The sequence below is a fragment of the Cebus imitator genome, unplaced genomic scaffold (genome assembly GCF_001604975.1).
Source record: "Cebus imitator isolate Cc_AM_T3 unplaced genomic scaffold, Cebus_imitator-1.0 Scaffold149, whole genome shotgun sequence".
Lineage (NCBI taxonomy): Eukaryota > Metazoa > Chordata > Mammalia > Primates > Cebidae > Cebus > Cebus imitator.
The window spans coordinates 2,189,184-2,206,794 of NW_016107464.1; the positions used below are offsets into that span (position 1 = coordinate 2,189,184).

The 17,611-nt window shown below is 50.0% G+C and overlaps 3 protein-coding genes across 3 annotated transcripts; all 3 read right to left on the minus strand.

Moving 5' to 3' along the window:
* Positions 1-2,760: 2,760 nt before the first annotated feature.
* On the minus strand, positions 2,761-4,361 carry LOC108314260 (olfactory receptor 13C7-like). The gene has a single exon (XM_017543144.2). The coding sequence runs from the start codon at positions 4,359-4,361 to the stop codon at positions 3,168-3,170; it is 1,194 nt and encodes a 397-aa protein (XP_017398633.2). The 3' UTR covers positions 2,761-3,167.
* Positions 4,362-11,585: 7,224 nt separating this feature from the next.
* Positions 11,586-12,651, minus strand: LOC108314261 (olfactory receptor 13J1). The gene has a single exon (XM_017543145.2). It carries the CDS (start codon positions 12,199-12,201, stop codon positions 11,662-11,664), a length of 540 nt encoding a protein of 179 aa, XP_017398634.1. The 5' UTR covers positions 12,202-12,651; the 3' UTR covers positions 11,586-11,661.
* On the minus strand, positions 11,586-12,651 carry LOC108314262 (olfactory receptor 13J1-like). The gene has a single exon (XM_017543146.2). It carries the CDS (start codon positions 12,598-12,600, stop codon positions 12,217-12,219), a length of 384 nt encoding a protein of 127 aa, XP_017398635.1. The 5' UTR covers positions 12,601-12,651; the 3' UTR covers positions 11,586-12,216.
* Positions 12,652-17,611: the final 4,960 nt, after the last annotated feature.

Genomic DNA, 17,611 nt, shown 5'->3' on the forward strand with positions numbered 1-17,611 from the left:
ACCCTCCCTTTTGGGACCTTCTGTGTCAGTATTCTCCTCTCTCCCTCCTCCTCCTCTTGTTAATATTGGAGGTGAGGAAGCCTTACTTTTACTTATGTTTTCTCCTGAATCTTTTATCTATGCCTTAAGGCTTTTCTGTTCCCTTCAGGACCTAGGCTTTGGAAGCCCAAAAGCCAGGAAACCATGCCTTTGTTGTTTGCCTTCTGCAATCACATTTCTTCCATGGGGCACTGAGCAGAGAATGGCCACTCAGCAGAGAATGACTACTCACGTGGCTATGTTAGTAGTGAGAAGCAGGGAGGGGATGTGAGCTAGGTGTCTTCGTACATCAGAAATACCACATTAAGATGTATAGAGCCAGGTCACTGGGATTCTTGAACCCAAATAGCTGGGATTCTAGACAGAATCAGCAGAGTACAGAAGGCTCTGAAGTGGGAGACAGAGCTGGGGTACAGGGGTCATAAGGGGCTTCTTGGAAGAGGGGCATTTGAACCAGGATTAGCTGAGTTGCCATGATGTCAAGATATTGGGAGAGTGTTCTTTGTGGTCACCAGTGTCCATATGGTATTTCTCCCCCGAGATTTTCATCATTCCTTGTAGTTCTCAGTCAGTAAAGCTCCTAGAATACTTGTGTAGTGCCTAGCCTGGTGTGTGATGTAGTCCAATGTATGTTAGCTTAAGGTCACCAAGTGTTTGGACATGGGGAGGGAACAGCAAGGGGGAATTCAGAGGCAGGAAACACTGATATTTACTCCGGGCCCTGAATAGTTCAGTGTGCCTGGGCCAGTGCATGTGCGCATGCTTTTGTGTGTAGAGTAGGGTGGTGGAGGTAAGGGGCCAGTGATGTAGTTGGACACATAAGTGGAGATTGGGTCTTTATTCCATGGGAAATGAGGAGCCATTGGAGAGATTTAAGCAGGAGAGTAGCATGATCAGATTGGGGTTTTGATGGCTGTGGCAGAGGATGGATTTTGGGGAGATCTTGGAGGATGAAGTGCAGTGACACAGCTATTGGAACATTTGGGAGAGAAATGGTGAATGAAGCCTTCTTAACACGATGTAGGTGGAAAGGAGGGGACTAATTTAAGAGCTGTTAGGAGTGAATTCTAGAGGACTTGGAGACTGATTGGATATGTGGGGTGGTGAGGTATGAGAGAGCCTAGGATGATGGTTATATTCTGACTTGGGGGGGGTGCCATTCCCTGAAATGGTGACACCGCTTTGGGTGGGGGGATGATGAGTTCCACTTTGGACAGTTTGAGGTGTATTTGGGATTCCCAGGGGAAAGGGGGCCGGCAATATCACAGTGCTGGACCTAGCAGCTGAACCAGGCCTGTCTCCAGGCTTCCAAAATGGGGATCCCTAGTTGTCTCCTGACTTGTCTCAGTGGGGGAGATCCCAAGATTCAAACAGCGCCTCCTTGCCTTGAATACAGGGCCATGGCTGGCAGATACTACTGCACCCTGGCATGTATCTGTACACACAACTGAACTAAGACTCCTGAGCAACTGCAGCTGCCTGGAGCATGTTGAGCAGCACAGGGCTCAATCCCCACATGCTGATGTTCTGAAGGCTTCTGAGTGACAGTTCAGTCCTGCAAACCTTCCATAGGGAATGTGCTGTGGGAGCACAGAGATGAGCCAAATGCGACTGAATCCTGCCCTGAAGGAGCTCACACGGTGGTGAAGTGTCATGAATTTGAGTTAGATGGGCAGGTGTGAAGTGGGAGATCCTGACGAAGTGCTGTAGGATGTAAAGAGAACAATCTCAAAGTGCAATGGGAAAGGATGCGTGAAAGAGATGGTGTTTAACCTAGCTTTGGAAACTAGTCCCAGGTATTATCAGAGAACAGCACAATACGTGCAAGGGTGCAAACACATGAGGGTAGGGCAAGACAGATAATGTAACAAGGGGGACAGTCGTGTGAAGGGTATAGTGGAAAATCAGGCTGAAGAAGCAGGTAGGGGCAGATTCTGGAGGGCCTTGAGGACTCAACTGAAGAATTTGGAGTTAATGGTAATGGGAGCTGTCAAAAGTCCTTGATCAGAAGAGTGATGAATCAATCCAGGTTTGACCAAAATAACAGAACCGCTATGAATGATAAAAAGATGAGACCTTTATAGCCATGGGAGCAGTTGGAGAAATCTGTGCAAAGCTGTGACTTCTGCATTTGGTGTTGGGCCTGAAGCTACTACAGCTCACTGGGCCAGCAGTTAGGAAAGAAGGCTGAGTGTGAAGTGAGGGGCAGTAAGGGCACACTAGAATCCGGGAGGACAAACTGGAACCTGTGCCTGGCTCTTGTGCCTTCAATCTCACTGACTGTGGTGACCTGCAGGAGAAGCTGGCATCTTTGCCATGTAGCTTGCACTTGGCCCAGCACTCAGCACAGTGGAAGGAGGTGACTTGGTGGGGACTAGATGGGATGTGCCAACAACAAGGGGAGCCAGCAGATTAGTGACATGTGAGTGCCCCCCCAACCACTGTGTCTGGTGCAGTTTTTTTTTTTTTTTTTTGAGACAGAGTGTTGTTCTATCATCCAGGCTGGGATGCAGCGGCACCATCAGCTCACTGCAGCCTCCACCTCCCGGGTTCAAGTGATCCTCCCTAGTAGCTGGGACTACAGGCACACCACCAAACCCAGCTAACTTTTCGTATTTTTAGTAGAGGCGGGGTTTCCTCATGTTGCCCAGGCTGGTCTTAAACTACTGGCCTCAGGTGACCTGCCAACCTCCGCCTCCCAAAGTGCTAGAATTACAGGCATGAGCACCATGCCTGGCCCACTTTTGCCTTCCAAATCTCGTGCAAACTTCTCTGTGGCCAACACTAACCCAGACCCTCTAACCAAGTTTGGTTGACCCAGTACAAGGCCACCACAGTTGAGCTAACTAGAGCTTTCTTGGGACAATTAACCTGGCAGCAGCCCATGAAGGATGGATGGTCAAGATAAAGAAAGCCAAATCTCCAGTAGCTCTTGGGTTGGCACTGTCAGCTGGTGTGGTAGTCATTAGGCCATTCACAAATCTCTCTGTGCCTCTCTTTATCCATCCAGACACACGGTATTGTGCTTCTCCCTCTTAACGATAGTGTGGTTCTGTGCCTTCCTGTTGCCATTGTGTTTGCCACTGAAATGTAGGTGGAAGCAACACAGCCACTTCTGAGTAGAAGCTTTAAGAGTCAGTGCAGGCTTTGTTACTTTCCCTTTTGTCATGGTGACCAGCAGTGTTCCCAATGGTAGCTGCTTTGTCATCCTGAGTCCCAGAGGGGTGAAGACCATGATGTGGAGCAGAAGCCCCACCAGCCTCTGTGGACCTGCAGCAGGAGCAAGAAACAAACTTTAATGGTTTTAATCCTCTGAAGGTCATGACCACAGCACAACCTAGCCTATGCCGGCTGACAGGGAGAGGGCAACAGTAGCAGTGGGAGGCTTTCCTGGAGAGCAGACCTCCTCTCAGCAGAGCCAGGGCAGCAGCTTTCACCTCTGCGTTCCTCAGACTGTAGATGATGGGGTTCAGTGAGGGCGTCACAACCCCGTAGAACATTGTGACAATCTTATCCACACTGGCGTCCTTGGACTTGGGCTTGAAGTACATGAAGGAGATGGTCCCATAAAAAACCACCACCACTGTGAGGTGGGCTGAGCAGGTAGAGAAGGCTTTGTGTCGGCCTGCAGCAGAGGGTACCCTAAGGATGGTAGCCAGGATGAAAAGGTAAGATAGGCAGATGAGCAAGAGGGGGGCCAGTGTCAGGACAGCTGTGGCCACCATTAATGCCAGCGCGTTGCGGGAGATGTCCCCACAGGCCAGTTTTAGCACTGCCAAGATCTCACAGAAGAAGTGGTTGATGACATTGTGGCCACAGAAGGGGAGGCACCAGACAAGGATGGACTGTAGTAGTGAGTTGGCAAAGCCTGTCCCCCAGCTCAGCACTGCCATCCGCATATAGGTCTGTCTACTCATGAGCTCTTGGTACCTAAGTGGTTGGCAGATAGCCACATAACGGTCATATGCCATCATGGCCAGGAGCAGGCACTCTGTTGATCCCAGCGCCAGGGTCAGGTACATCTGCATGGCACATCCAGGGAAGGAGATGGTCCTCTGGGCTCCCAGGAAGTTGACTAGCATGAGAGGCACAAAGGAGGAGGTGCCACAGATATCCATGAGGGAGAGTTTGCTCAGGAAGAAGTACATGGGGTTGTGTAGGCCACGGTGCAGCACGTTCAGCCCTATGAGGAGGGCGTTCCCCAGCACATTCATGGAGTACACGCCCAGGCAGAGCACAAACAGGACCACCTCCAGGTTACGGTGCTCATGTAGCCCCAGCAGGACGTACTCCGTCACAGCTGTCTGGTTTCCTCCTTTCATCTCATTCTCTCTCCTTTTCATCTGGACCACCCAGCTTTTTGGAAAAAGCTCCAACTGGCCTGGGAGCCTAGTGACCTGGATGTCTGGCCTGCAGCAGGTCAGCCTCCCTCTCTGGAATTTAGCTCACAATCTGTATAATGAGGGAGTTGGACTTCAGATCTGTAAGCTGGCCTTCTCAGCTCTGCAGTTCTGCTGCCGTCACTTGGGGGAGGATGGGGCACATTCTAGTCCCTGAGGCTCCTCTCTGCTCTCCCTAGGGCAGGGTCAGAGGAGATAACAGAGAAGGATTCATGTTCAAAATGGTCATTTGGAATCCAGAGTGTTCTTGGCCATTAACAGGAAGCATCTTTTCTACATTATGGTTCATATAACCAAATTATGCCCATGGTATTTCAGATTTATTCACTAAATATTCATTGAGTACCTACTCTGTGTTAGGTATCAGGGGCTGGGGCTACAGCAGTAAGGAAAATAGGTGGACAAAAGGATTCCACACCTGTCAGGTGCTGCCCCATTCCCTGAGTCAGGTGAGATGAGCTCTGGAAGGCAGGTGGGTGAGGGATGGTGCTCACCTGGTGTTCCTTTGGGCCATGAAGATCAAATATTTCAGCCCCGTAGGATGTCTAATCCTGATTTCTGGTCATCTCTCCTTAAGGAATCACACACTATTAATTTTTTTAAAATGGCATATAAGAACATACATGTCTCAATAGAGTTATTGGTGACAGGGTGGAACTCTGGTCATGAAAGTCAAGTGACTTACTTTCTGGCCTCTATATTGCATTGTAGGAGAAATGATACTGACAGTGATGTCACACGACAAGGGAAGCCAGGCGCAAATCTAGTGGTGTGGTCAGTCACGACCAGCTTTGCAAAGGGAGCAGTGGGGGAGGCTGTGGTCTCTCCCAGGTGGCCTCTATCGCTGTGTACAGCTGCTCTCACTTCTCCTTGGGAAAGGCCAGCATCGTGTATTCATAGGAGGAAGCCCAGATGTCCCCAAAGCACAGTAGTCTTGTTAGGACTGGAGAACTGTCTTATGGCCAGGTGGCCCCTGGTCTGAAGGAGAAATAGGAGCTGAGTGTGAACTTTAATCATTCAGGAGATATAATCCACCTCTCCGCTCCGGCCCTTCACTCCTGGATTGGTTGTGAGGACATTGCTTTGTGACAGCAATGGAGCCCTATCTGTCCTGGGCTAGATTTCTTTTTTCTCTTATTCCTCCTGTTTCATTATATCCACCTGGGAGGGCTGCAGGGCTCACCCTTTCCTGAAGAAACCATCTCTTTTTCCCAGCTCTGCACCTTTGTCCGAGATGGAGGCGTGTCCTCCCTCCCATCCCCAGCAGCAGGTGTTCCGCTCATTCTCCAGAGCCCTGTGTGGCACCGTCTCCTTTTCTTGCCCTCTTTCCCCTTGCAGTTACATGCTCCCTTCTTGTGCTCCCACCGCCCTTGGCCATCCCTCTGTGTCATTGTGCTGTGTGGTGGACCTGTCTTCCGTATTACACCTTAAGAGCTGGACTCCGCCTCCTTCCTACCAGCACCTAATGCAGCAAGTGCTCCAATGGCAGGCACCCAGCAGAGAGCGAATGCACGACTGCAAAACCCAGCTTTGCCTCCTGGCTGTAGTTCAGACTACCTGTGTGATACTGCCCAAGTCTCTTGACCTCTCTCAGACTCAGCTTTCTATTGAAGACTGGGATGCTGTGTAGCTCAGAGGAACCATGCACCTGAAGGTGCTGCCCCGGGGGGTGCAATGACATGTTACTGAGGCTGGATGGAGGATGGCATTCATCGTCAGCTACAGGTGCCTGCTCTATCTGTACTAGCCACCTCCTGGACAAGGGCTCCAGGGTCCTCCATGACACCAGCTTTCTCCAGAGCCTGTGCAGGCTTTCCTTCCTTTACCCTGAATCAGGGTGATTCTTACAGGACAGTTTCAGGAACCTACAGGGGCACTTGGGTAATCTCGGTCAGTAACTGATCTTAACTGTTATCCACGTGAATATGTATAGTTAGTGTTTTTCTTGGTGAGGTTTGGCAGAAGTAAAGAATTGCCAAGCCTCATTCATTCACTCATTCAGCAAATAGTTATTGAGCACCTACTATGTGTTAGTCCCTGGGCCAGGTGCTGTGAATACAGCAGAGGCAGACCTGGCTCCTGCCCTTATGGAATTTGCAGTCATTCATTCACTCACTTGGTGACTTTGGACACCTCCCTTCCTCTCTCCAGGCTTTAGATCTCTGAGATTCTCTCTGAGTCTGGGTTGTAATAGACAAAGTAAAACCTGAAATCTGGAAAGAACTATAAGAGCTTTGTTTTTGTTGGTTGTGTTGTTACAGAAAGAACTATGTTCATCTCAAATTCTGACACTGGATACAGATGTGGGGGTTTCAAGCAGGTGAAGGGTGGAAACCCACCTGATTGCATTTTTCTTCATCACCCAAGCCTCTAACAATAAGACCAAGTGGGCATGGCAGAGGCATCTGAGGGCTTTTGTGTGCAGCCTCTGGCTGGTTCTCCTGCCTCGCCTCTACCACGTCCCTCACACGCACCTGCTTCAGCCTCACCAGACCATTCCCTGTCTTTTAGACAAAGCCTGTGTGCTCCAGTCCTGTCCCTCTTCTTGGGCAATTTCTTCAGGCTGGAGTGCCTTTCTTTTCTACTCATCCTTCAAGGCTCAGTCCACACACCACCCTCTTGGGCAGCCTTCTCTCAGATGGCTTCATAAAACTGACCACCTGGACAACAGGACGGTCACACAGCTATTAGCAGAGGTTAATTTCTTTCTGCCTTCATTATAGTTCATTTTTTGTATATCTCTCTCTGACTAGACTGTGAGCTATTACAGTGAAGGGGCTGTGTCCTTCATCATTCTCACCCTCCAGTAACCCACAGCCAGGAGGTGTCAGTGATTGCTACTAGTTGAACTGTTTATTGAGATCCAGTGTTGTTCTGCCCAAAATCTTGATCCTAGGTGCAGTGGTTTGTACTCGTGGTCCCAGCTACTCAGAAGGCTGAGGTGGGAGGAGCAGTTGAGCCCCAGGAGTTCGAGGTTACAGTGAGCTACGATCATGCTACTGCATTCCAGCCTGGGCAACAGAGTGAGACCCTTTCTCTAAAAAAGCAAACAAGAGTGCTGATCCCAAGGTGTTGCCTCAAGATCAATTCCCCCTTCCCTCTCCAACACACACTCTGGAACAGAATGGCGCAGCTACTGTGATTGCTAGGAGAAAGGCTTTGGGGGGTGCCAGTCCCCTACTTGTAGTAACACCTCCTCTTTCTGCAGGAACATGGTGGGTTTTCCTCACAACTTCAGAGTCTGATCATAACACATTCATGGAAATTAGAACCAGCACACGAAACCATAGGCTTATGGCCCTAAAGAAATATGTCCATGTCCAGAAAATGCCATGTTGCCAGGTTGCCAACAGCTTTGGCTATAACATGGGCACAGGCTGGGACATCAGAGAGTAGTTGGCGTTCCCTTGGTGGGTGAGCTGGGATGGGCTAAGTTATGTTACAGTCACATACAACCTCGTCATTTTAGTGGCCAGCATGGCAGAGGTATATTTCTCGTGCTACATTTCTACTGTGGCTTTCCAGGGGGCTCAGCTCTCAGAGCCCCTGGCAATGGAGGCTCCACCCTTGGGACGTCACCAGTGGTTTCGGATGGGGAAGGACACACTGGAGCCTCTCGTACCAGTTGACTACTCTGAGCCACATGAGACATTCGTCATATCTGCCCATAGCCCACTGGCCCTGTGGCATCCTACCACCTGCCTGGAAGGAAGAGAGCCAAAATTACTGCTGAGCAGCCCCTCTGCATGTGGGTGCAATGGCATCTGATGACACTCAGAAACCTACTCTAGCGGCCATCTGCCAGTATCATGCAGTGTCATGCTCCGTCATGGCCTGGAAGATCAGAGTCACAGAGTGACAGGACCTGGAGTGTCTCTGAAAATAATTGTCTGGTTTCACTCCCTGATTTTACACATCTTGAGAGGCAGAGTGATGCCTACAGTGAGCCCTGGACTGGGAGGAAGGGGCCCGGGTTTGAATCGGGGCCTTTGTTCCTCTTCTACTGTATGACTTTGGTCAGATTTCTCCTTCTGAGAAGTGGAGCCAATTAGGCGATCTCTAGAACGCTGTAAGCTCTGAAACATTTCCTCACATGTTTCTAGCAACTTCCAGTCTGAGGTCTGATAGACCCAGGGTTACTCTGCAAGCTAAATGTCATATCAGTCTCGTCTGGCAAATCTAATTTTAACCGCTTAATACTTATTTTAGGCTTCACAAATTATTTTAAAAGAAAAGAAAGGGGCATAACAAGAAGAAAGCTTCAGTTACAATTTCCCCAAAATACCTGGATCTGGAATTCCTGCTTCCTCACTGCTTCCTGGCTGTGTGGAGAGAAGATGAGGATGGCCCTGGAGTCAGACAGGACCAGGGTCCAAGCCCCAGCTCTTCCATTTGTTAACAGTGTTCTCAGCCTCAGCTTCCTTACCTGTAGCATGAAGATGGCAGTATTTCCTTGTGGGCTTATTTTAAGTATCTGGTGAGAGGAAGCATGCGAAGCTCTTAGAACAGAGCCTGGCACGTGGTAAATAGTCAGTGAGTAGTAGATGATATTATTACCATCCTGTCCCTGTCCCCAAGCAAGTATTTAGGCTTTGAAATGTTTTAAATGATTTCATGAGAATAAGCAATGTGTCAGATGAATTCTTCTTACCTCCCTCCTACTTACTGGCCATGGCCTGAATGTCTGTAAGGGAGCTGGAGCCAGGTGAGGGGAACTGAGGTTTGGGAAGTACTGAGTTCATTACCAGCAAGTGCACAGTGCTGGGATGGGCCAGGTACCCACCCCCAACCCTACCATCACCCCCCACAGGACCTGCCTCTTGCTCCCTTGCTAACAGACAATCTGTTTGCCCCCTGCCCCCAGGGACCTCACGGTCCCTGCCCAATTTAAAGTTCAAACTCTGTAACTACACAAAGCTGCAGGTTTGGCAGCCATGGGACCTGAGCTTCAGAGACTCCAGGTTCCTTGGCCTGCCCCAGGAGGGCTCTTGAGGTGAGTTGGGCAGAGGAGAGAGAGTGTACAGAGAATCTGAAGACCAGGTCATGCAGTTCTGCCCTTTGGATGCCACAGGCTCCAGGCCCATGGCCCCGGCTTCACTAGGCCTGGGTATCTGGGCTGTGAAATGGGGTGTCTCCTTCCAGGATTGCTGTAAGAACTTGGATTCATCAAAGCTTAAATTGCTTTGCAAGGTGGAAGACACTGAGTACATGCGAGGGACTTTATTAGGTCAGGGATTTAGTCAGGCACCTGAGTTTCTACAGATTTCTTTATTCCGTTCCTTCCCCTCCTCTTCCAGTCCGTTCACAATAAAGAATAACAACTTGACACAGCTTAGAGACTAAAAATCATCCTTAAATAAAGCAGCAGAAGGTGTTTCATATTATGCTATGATTTGTCTTCTGGAATTTTTATCAAGAACATAGGTCAAAGTAAAAAACAGGTTGTTACTGTTTATTTTCTGTCTGCTCATAGCACACTGTCCTCTTGCTGCCCCACGGACACCCTGAACTCAGCAGGTCGAAGACAAACTCATCATCTCCCCACTCTCCCCATCTACTGCGCTCATCCTCCCCACCTCAGTGTCTCAGTTCACCCAAAATAAGCCAGAAACCCAGGATCACCCCACAGTCCTCACTCTCCCTCCTTCACCTCTATAGTCCCAGATATATCTCCCAAATATTATCTTACACGTATACAGTTGACCCTCGAATAGCATGGATTTGAACTGCACAAGTTCACCTATACTTGTATTTTTCAATAAATGTATTGGGATTTTTTTTTGGAAAAACTCGCAGATGAACCACCACCCAGAGACAGCAAGACCAGCCCCTCTTCTTCCTCCTCCTCCTCCGCCTACTCAATGTGATGCTGACAATGATGAAGACCTTTATCATGATCCACTTCCATTTAATAGATAGGAAATGTATTTCTCCTCCTTATGATTTTCGTAATAACATTCTCTTTTCTCTAGCCTTATTGTAAGAATACAGCATATAAAACATATAACATAAAAATTATGTGTTAATCGACTTTTTATGTTATTGGTAAGGCTTCCAGTCAACAGTAAGCTATTAGTAGTTAAGATTTGGGGGAGTCAAAAGTTATACATGAATTTTTTTACTGTGAGGAGAGTTGGCATCCCTCACCCCCATGTTGTTCAGGGATTAATTGTAATCCCAAATATTATATCATCTCCCAAAGGTTATTTTGCATCAATATCTATCTCCCCAGCATTTCTCAGGGCCACCCTCCCCTCTACTGCCCGGCCGGCTCAGGCCTCACTGAGGGCCTGGGTGACGGCAGCAGCTTCCTCCTTGCCCTGCCCTCAGGATGAAGCCTTTCTCATCTGTCCTCCACTGTGGACAAGGTGGTCTTCCATATACCGTTATTTTTAAAGCTCAAAGTCACAGTCATCATAGAAATGTTGGACAATGTTGAAAATGATAATTTAGAAAACAGGACTTATCTGTAACCCCGTCACCCAGAGGAAACAACTGTTAGTTAATATTTGGCCATCATTTTCCAGTATTTCCTAGATACCCACTTATTCATAGATCTGTAAGAAAAATACTTGAAGAGTTAAAATTGAGATCATACTAAAATACAGTGTTATATGTTCTGCTTTTTTTTTTCTATTAATTACCTTAGGAACAGTGCCCATTATCATATACCCTTCAAAAAATAAGATTCCAGGCCAACCACGGTGGCTCACGCCTGTAATTCCAACACTTTGAGAGATTGAGTTGGAAGGATCATTTGAGCCCAGGAGTTCGAGACCAGCCTGGGCAACATAGCGAGACCTCATCTCTATTAAAATAAAATAAATTAGCTGGGCATGGTGGCGAATGCCTGTCCTGAGAGCAGTGAGGAGACACTTAGGGATTTCAATGAGAAGCGTGATGTGATCACACATGCATTTCGAAAAGATGCTCCGTGGAGGATAGATTGGAGGGAGAAATAGGACTGAAGTCTTGGGACTAGCCAGGAGGCTGGTGTGAAGGCCAGGGGTGACACGGAGAGCTGACCTAGGGCAGTGGTAGGGGCAGAAGCAGAGGATGATTTGGGGGCTGTTCTATGGCAGGATCAGCAGGACTTGGTGCTGCCTTGCTGGGATGAAGATACCAGACCTGTAACCCTAGCCTTGCCATGTCCTCACTGGCATTGGCATATGATGGCCTCAGTACTAACCTGAGACCTGCATCTGTACAGAGCCCTACTTCCTCACCCGGAGGCCCGCCTCCTGCCCCACACCTTCTTGGCAGCCTCCTTCATTTCCTTGTTCCTCAGGCTGTAGATGATGGGGTTCAGCATGGGTGTGACCATGGCATAGAGGACTGTGAAGACCTCATCAGAGATATGGGCTTCCTTGCTCTTGGGCTTCATGTACATGAAGATGATGGTGCCATAGAAAAGCAGCACCACAGTCAGATGTGCTGAGCAGGTGGAGAAGGCTTTGCAGCGCCCGGCGGCTGAGGGCACTCTCAGGATGGTGGCCAGGATGAGCAAGTAGGACAGGCAGATGAATGCCAGGGGCACAGGCAGCAGCAGGATGGAGCCAGCCAGCAGGAAGTCTTCGCTGACTGACATGTTGCCGCACGCCAGCTTCAGCACTGCCAGGATCTCGCAGGTGAAGTGACTGACCACATGGTGGCCACAGAAGGGCAGCCTCATGGCAATGACTGTCTCAGTCACCGACTTGAGGAGGCAGAGGACCCAGGCAGCTCCCACCAGCAGCACACAGAGCCGGTGGCTCATGAGCATGTGGTACCTGAGTGGCTAGCAGATGGCCAGGTAGCGGTCGTAGGCCATGATGGCCAGCAGCAGGCATTCCGTGGAGCCCGTGGACAGGCTCAGACACATCTGGATGGCACAGCCAGTAAAGGAGATGGTCTTCCGGGATGACAGGAGGTGGGCCAGCATCAGGGGCACAAAGGTGGACGTGTAGCAGATGTCCAGGGTGGAGAGGTTGCCCAGGAGGAAGTACATGGGTGTGTGCAGGTGGACATCTAGCACACTTACCGCCACAATGGCTGTGTTCCCCAGCAGGGTCACCAGGTACATGGCTGAGCACAGAAGGAAAAGCAGGTGCTCCAGGAAGGGGTAGCCAGAAAATCCTTTCAGAAAGAACTTGGACACCCCTGTTTTGTTGAGCGGCTCCATGATGCAGAGTTCTGAATGGATGATATGCAGCTGGGATGGAAGGAGAAAGGGTACAGGTGTGGGAAGCCCCTAGAGCCCTCTGGGACTAGGCAGACTGTTAGGATCTTTTCCAGCACTGCCACAGTGGCTCTCTGTGACTTTGGGCTATCCCTTTACCCTCTCTAGGCCTCAGTTTATCCATGTGAAAAATGAGGATTGATTGAGATCAGAATTTCCAAAGAGAATGTTGGTCAGAACATTAGTAACCAAGCTGAAAAATCAATTTGAGACAACGGATTAATAAAAAAATGAAGCTCTTTACTGCAGGACTTCTCAGAGCCTTTAATATGCTAATGTGACCTATGACTCCCACAAAGCAATATAGAACATGTGTCCCCCAAACGTATTTGATCATGGATCCCCTTTTACAGAACACCCATTAACCTACTGCAGATATGTGTCCTATGAACATAGGCTGCAAAACAATGGGCTAGATCAACAGTTCTCAAATTTTAACATGTACCAGAATCACCTGGCAAGTTTGTTAAAACAGATTGTTGGACTCCAGTCCCAGTTTCTGACTCGGTGTGTCTGGGTGATGCTTCTGCTGCTGGTGCATGTACCAAACTTTGAGGAACCATTGGGTTAGATGGTCTCTGAAGGTAGAGATCCTCCTGGCTTTAAGGAAGCCTATGAGCCATTGCATTTGGTATGCCCACTGTCTGGAATGTCCTCGGCCTGCAGTGGTCTGACCTGTCTCTTCAGCTAAAGTCTGATGGAGCTCTTGGCCCAGCTCCAAACCCCTGTTTTCTGTGGGCCAGAGCCAGGGCTGCTCTGACTTGACGAACTCTTAGGATATTGGCGTGGAACATGCCCAGAGGCCAACTTGTTGGATCTCCCATTTTGTAGATGGGGAAGCTGAGGTCACACAGCAGGTCTTTGGTGAGGTGAAGCTTGAGTCCAGCCCTCCTAACAGTGTGACACATGTGCCATGCTCAGAGCGGGCGTGTGCTTCCATAGGTCTCAAACAACCCTTGTTCTTTCACTGTTCTAGATGGACAGCTGTGCTCTGGGTGCTGCCGCAACCTCTCACCAGCAAAAGAGCGTGAGTCACCTCTCTTTGGTATTCCAGGGTATCTGGCACTGTGCCATTAATCCCTTGGGACACGATGCCACAGCCCGGGCCTGAGCAAGCACAGTTCCCCTCAGTGCCACCCTTGCAGGAGACCATTTCCATCTTTTATTCCTCCCTCACTTACTCATCCCAGAACCTAAAAGCGACTGAGGACCTACTACATGCCAGGTGTGCCAGATGTGAGGGAGCAGAGGACAGGTGTGGCTCCAGGCTGCTGAGTACAAACCCTTCCTAGGCAAAGAGGACCCCCAACTCTCCTATACCCAGCCTCACCCTCCCTCCACTCTCCCATACCCAGCCTCACCCTGCCCCACCCACTCTCCCATACCTGGCCTCACCCTCCCCCCACTCTCCCATACCCGGCCTCACCCTCCCCCCACTCTCCCATACCCAGCCTCATTCTTCTCCCACTCCCCCATACCCAGCCTCACTCTCCCCCCACTCTCTCATACCCAGCCTCATTCTCGCCCCCATACCCAGCCTCACCCTCCCCCCACTCCCCTATACCCAGCCTCATTCTCCCCCCCATACCCAGCCTCACCCTCCCCCCACACTCCCATACTCAGCCTCATTCTCCCCCCACTCTCCCATACCCAGCCTCATTCTCCCCCCACTCTTTTATACCCAGCCTCATCCTGCTTCTGTTTGCTTGCCTCTAGTGACAGGAAGCTCATTACTCCTGTACATATTTTTCTTCCTTTCTTTCTGCTATCAGGCTACTTGAAGGGTCACAAGTAGAGTCTCTCTAGGTCTCACTGGGCCTTCACCACTCATGAGGTTTCCAGGCTGGGTGGCGCCTCTAGCTAATCCTTCTTCTCCCAGAGTATGAGTGCAGGGTTCAGAGCTTAGCCCTACACAGAGACCTCCCTCAGGGAGTTCGGGGCATCTTGCAGCCAGATCTGTGATCCGGTCCTGGGGTCTGAGAGAAAAAGGCTTGTCTCACTTGACTATGTCCAGACTCACCATAGGGCCGGGTGCAGGTGAGCTGCAAGTTTCCTTCCAGACTTCAGAGTTCCCAGCCAGGAGACTCTGAGGCTGGGTTCCTGGAGAGGGACCCCCATTTAACAGAGCATGAGCAGAAACAAGCACTGTGCCAGGGCTGGGGTGGGACACAGAGATGGCATCACGTGGCCCCCGTGGCTGGCTCAGGCATCACCTCCTCTGCATGCTTCCGTGTACTACAGCTTATTCCCAAAAGTCACGAGGAAGCATCTGCAGCATTGGCTACCTGTTGGAATATACATACAGGTCACCACATGTGCACTCACCTATAGGTGAACACACAAATACCGGTGTGACGTACAGGTACACACATGTGTGCCTGTGAGTATAAGCCACACATAGGCTCATATGTGTAACTATGTTGACATTCACATGAGTGTACACGCATTAGGTACCAGACACTCAATCTCTCTTACACACGTGTGCACACACATGCCCAGATCTCATAAGGCATCCCCTTGAACCTGGGGCTAGGGTGCTTTAGAAGGCTGGGCAGATTCCTTAGTCCCTGGGAGGAGGTGTGTGGAGACCATGGCCAGGAGGGGTGGCAGGGGCATCGCTAGGAAGGAGCAGCCCTGAGGGAAGGGAGCAAACTCTGCCTACAACAACCCAGGAGGACACGGGAGCCCCAGAGCAGGGGCAAGCTGCAAAAGGACCTGGGGCTCCCTGCTCTTCCTTCTGCCCTTCAGCTGGGGGATGGGGCCTGCAGGAGGAGGAGGAACATGACCGATGCTGTGGACTCTGGTTCCCAAAGCACAGCCAGAAAACTTTGTCCCATAATGTTCTTTCTGCTCTTGCCTCCTTCCTGACAGAATGCTATGGAAAACCAGTTCAAATGGCACCTCCACAGGGAATCTTCCTGTCTCCTCCCCAAGGCCTCACAGAGCCCTCTCTCTTTCGCTCCATGGCCCTGGTTTTGGACCTCTTGGAGGTCTCTCTCTCACTTCTGGCCTGCTTCCTATCCCAGCCAGCCTGCAGGGATATCACCCTTCCTCCTATCCCAGGTTCGGAAGGCCAAGCTGAGATCGCCAGCCTGGCCACGGCCAACTTCCCCCGTCTTGCTGTGACATCCGTGGCTAAGGCAAACCGGGAGTGAGCCGCTGGATGCCAAACACAGGCTGGTTCCAGCCTAGGTGACAGTTTGGCAGAGCTGGGAGGGGTCTTACAGATCAGCTGGACTGCCCCCCTGTTATACATGGGGAAACTGAGGCCCAGCGAGGAGAAGGGGCTTGCCTAGTGTTGCAGAGTCAGTCAGAGGGGGAAGTCAAGGCTCTCATCTTCTCAGGCTCTTGGCTCCCTCCCCTGCCTTCAGATCCTGTTTCTCACTCACCTTCAGGCTCCTCTGGATCCACTGGAGGATGTTTCAGAGGGTTTGAGACCAGGTATCTTTTCTATCTGGAGCTAGCAGGATACAGTTCAAAGAAGTAGGCCTGTGCCTTCTAAATATAGAGAATCCTGGTGAATGGGACACAGGGTTTCACACCAGCCCAGCTTTCCAAACTCTGAAAACATGCCTGGACTTTCATAGAATTCAGCACAGGGTTTGAAATTGGATAGAATTCAATGGAGCTTTTGGAATTTGATAAAATTATACAAATGGCTTAGAATTCAGTGAGTTTCTCAGCAATGTGTCAGGTTTAGGGAAATTAGGAAACAGGCCAGTAGTTTACTTTGGGCAGCCAGGGACCCCCCCGACCTGGCAGCACCCAGCTCATCCAGCCGACAGCCTCCGGGGGAGCAGGTAGGTCATATGGAGGTGGCAACTTTCAAAGCGCTTTGTGCACCAAGGGACTGTGAGATCCCTGAGGAAATTTAGAGGGAGGAGAGGAAATGTGCCAAGCTTAGAAACTTTGGGGCGCTTCAGGGATGATGTCCCAAAGACCCAATTACACAGAATCTATTTAGAAATCTTAATTGGTATGGAAAAGTTGGAGAAAGTGGCTGAGGCACAGGAACTATCCTCTTAGGTCAGGCCCCACCCAGTGCTGATCCAGGAATGTTTACAGAATGAGTATTTGAATGGATGGATGAGTAATTAAATGAACACATAAGCACTTTTCTTTTTTCTTTTTTTTGAGAGGGAGTCTCGGCTCACTGCAACCTCCACTCCTGAGTTCAAGTGATTCTCCTGCCTCAGCCTCCTGAGTAGCTGGGACTCCAGCGGTGCACCACCATGCCCGGCTAATTTTTAGGTATTTTTTAGTAGAGACGGGGTTTCACCATATTGGCCAGGCTGGTTTTGAACTCCTGACCTCATGATCCACCCGTCTCGGCCTCCCAAAGTGCTGGGATTACAGGCGTGAGCCACTGTGCCCAGCCACAATTTTCAATGAATAAATAAATGTAAAAATAAATGAATGAGTGAACAAATGTTAGGCAGACTTGCTTTCCAGGTGAGGAGCTAGAGGTCTTGGCTCAGCTCTCACAGGGATCTTACAAAAGTGCAAAATCTAGGAACGTGAGTAAAGGAGTGAACTGAACCGGAAGAAGCAGCACAGCCGAACTGTAGAATATCAGAGCAGGAAAGTGCTTAAAGGCCATCTTAACCCATGCTCCCTGTACGGGCGGGAGAAGTGCACTAGAGAGGTGAAGGGGCTAGCTCAGCGTCACTTAATGAGGCAGAAGCATGGCCCTGGGTTGACTCTGACACTGATTTGTCCACCCTTGAATCCTGTCTCCCTCAGTCACTGCAAAGCCCATGTGCCCAGGCAGCCAGTGACTGTGTTCCTCTTGTCTCTGCTTGGTCCCCCCTCCCTGTGCTCAGAGCATCCATCTTGACGGTTCTTCCATGAGGTTCTCCACAGTTTTCAAAGTCCATGCCTCTGTAGGCTTAAGGGTCTCTCTCTCTCTCTCTCTCTGTATATATATATATATGTGTGTGTGTGTGTATATATA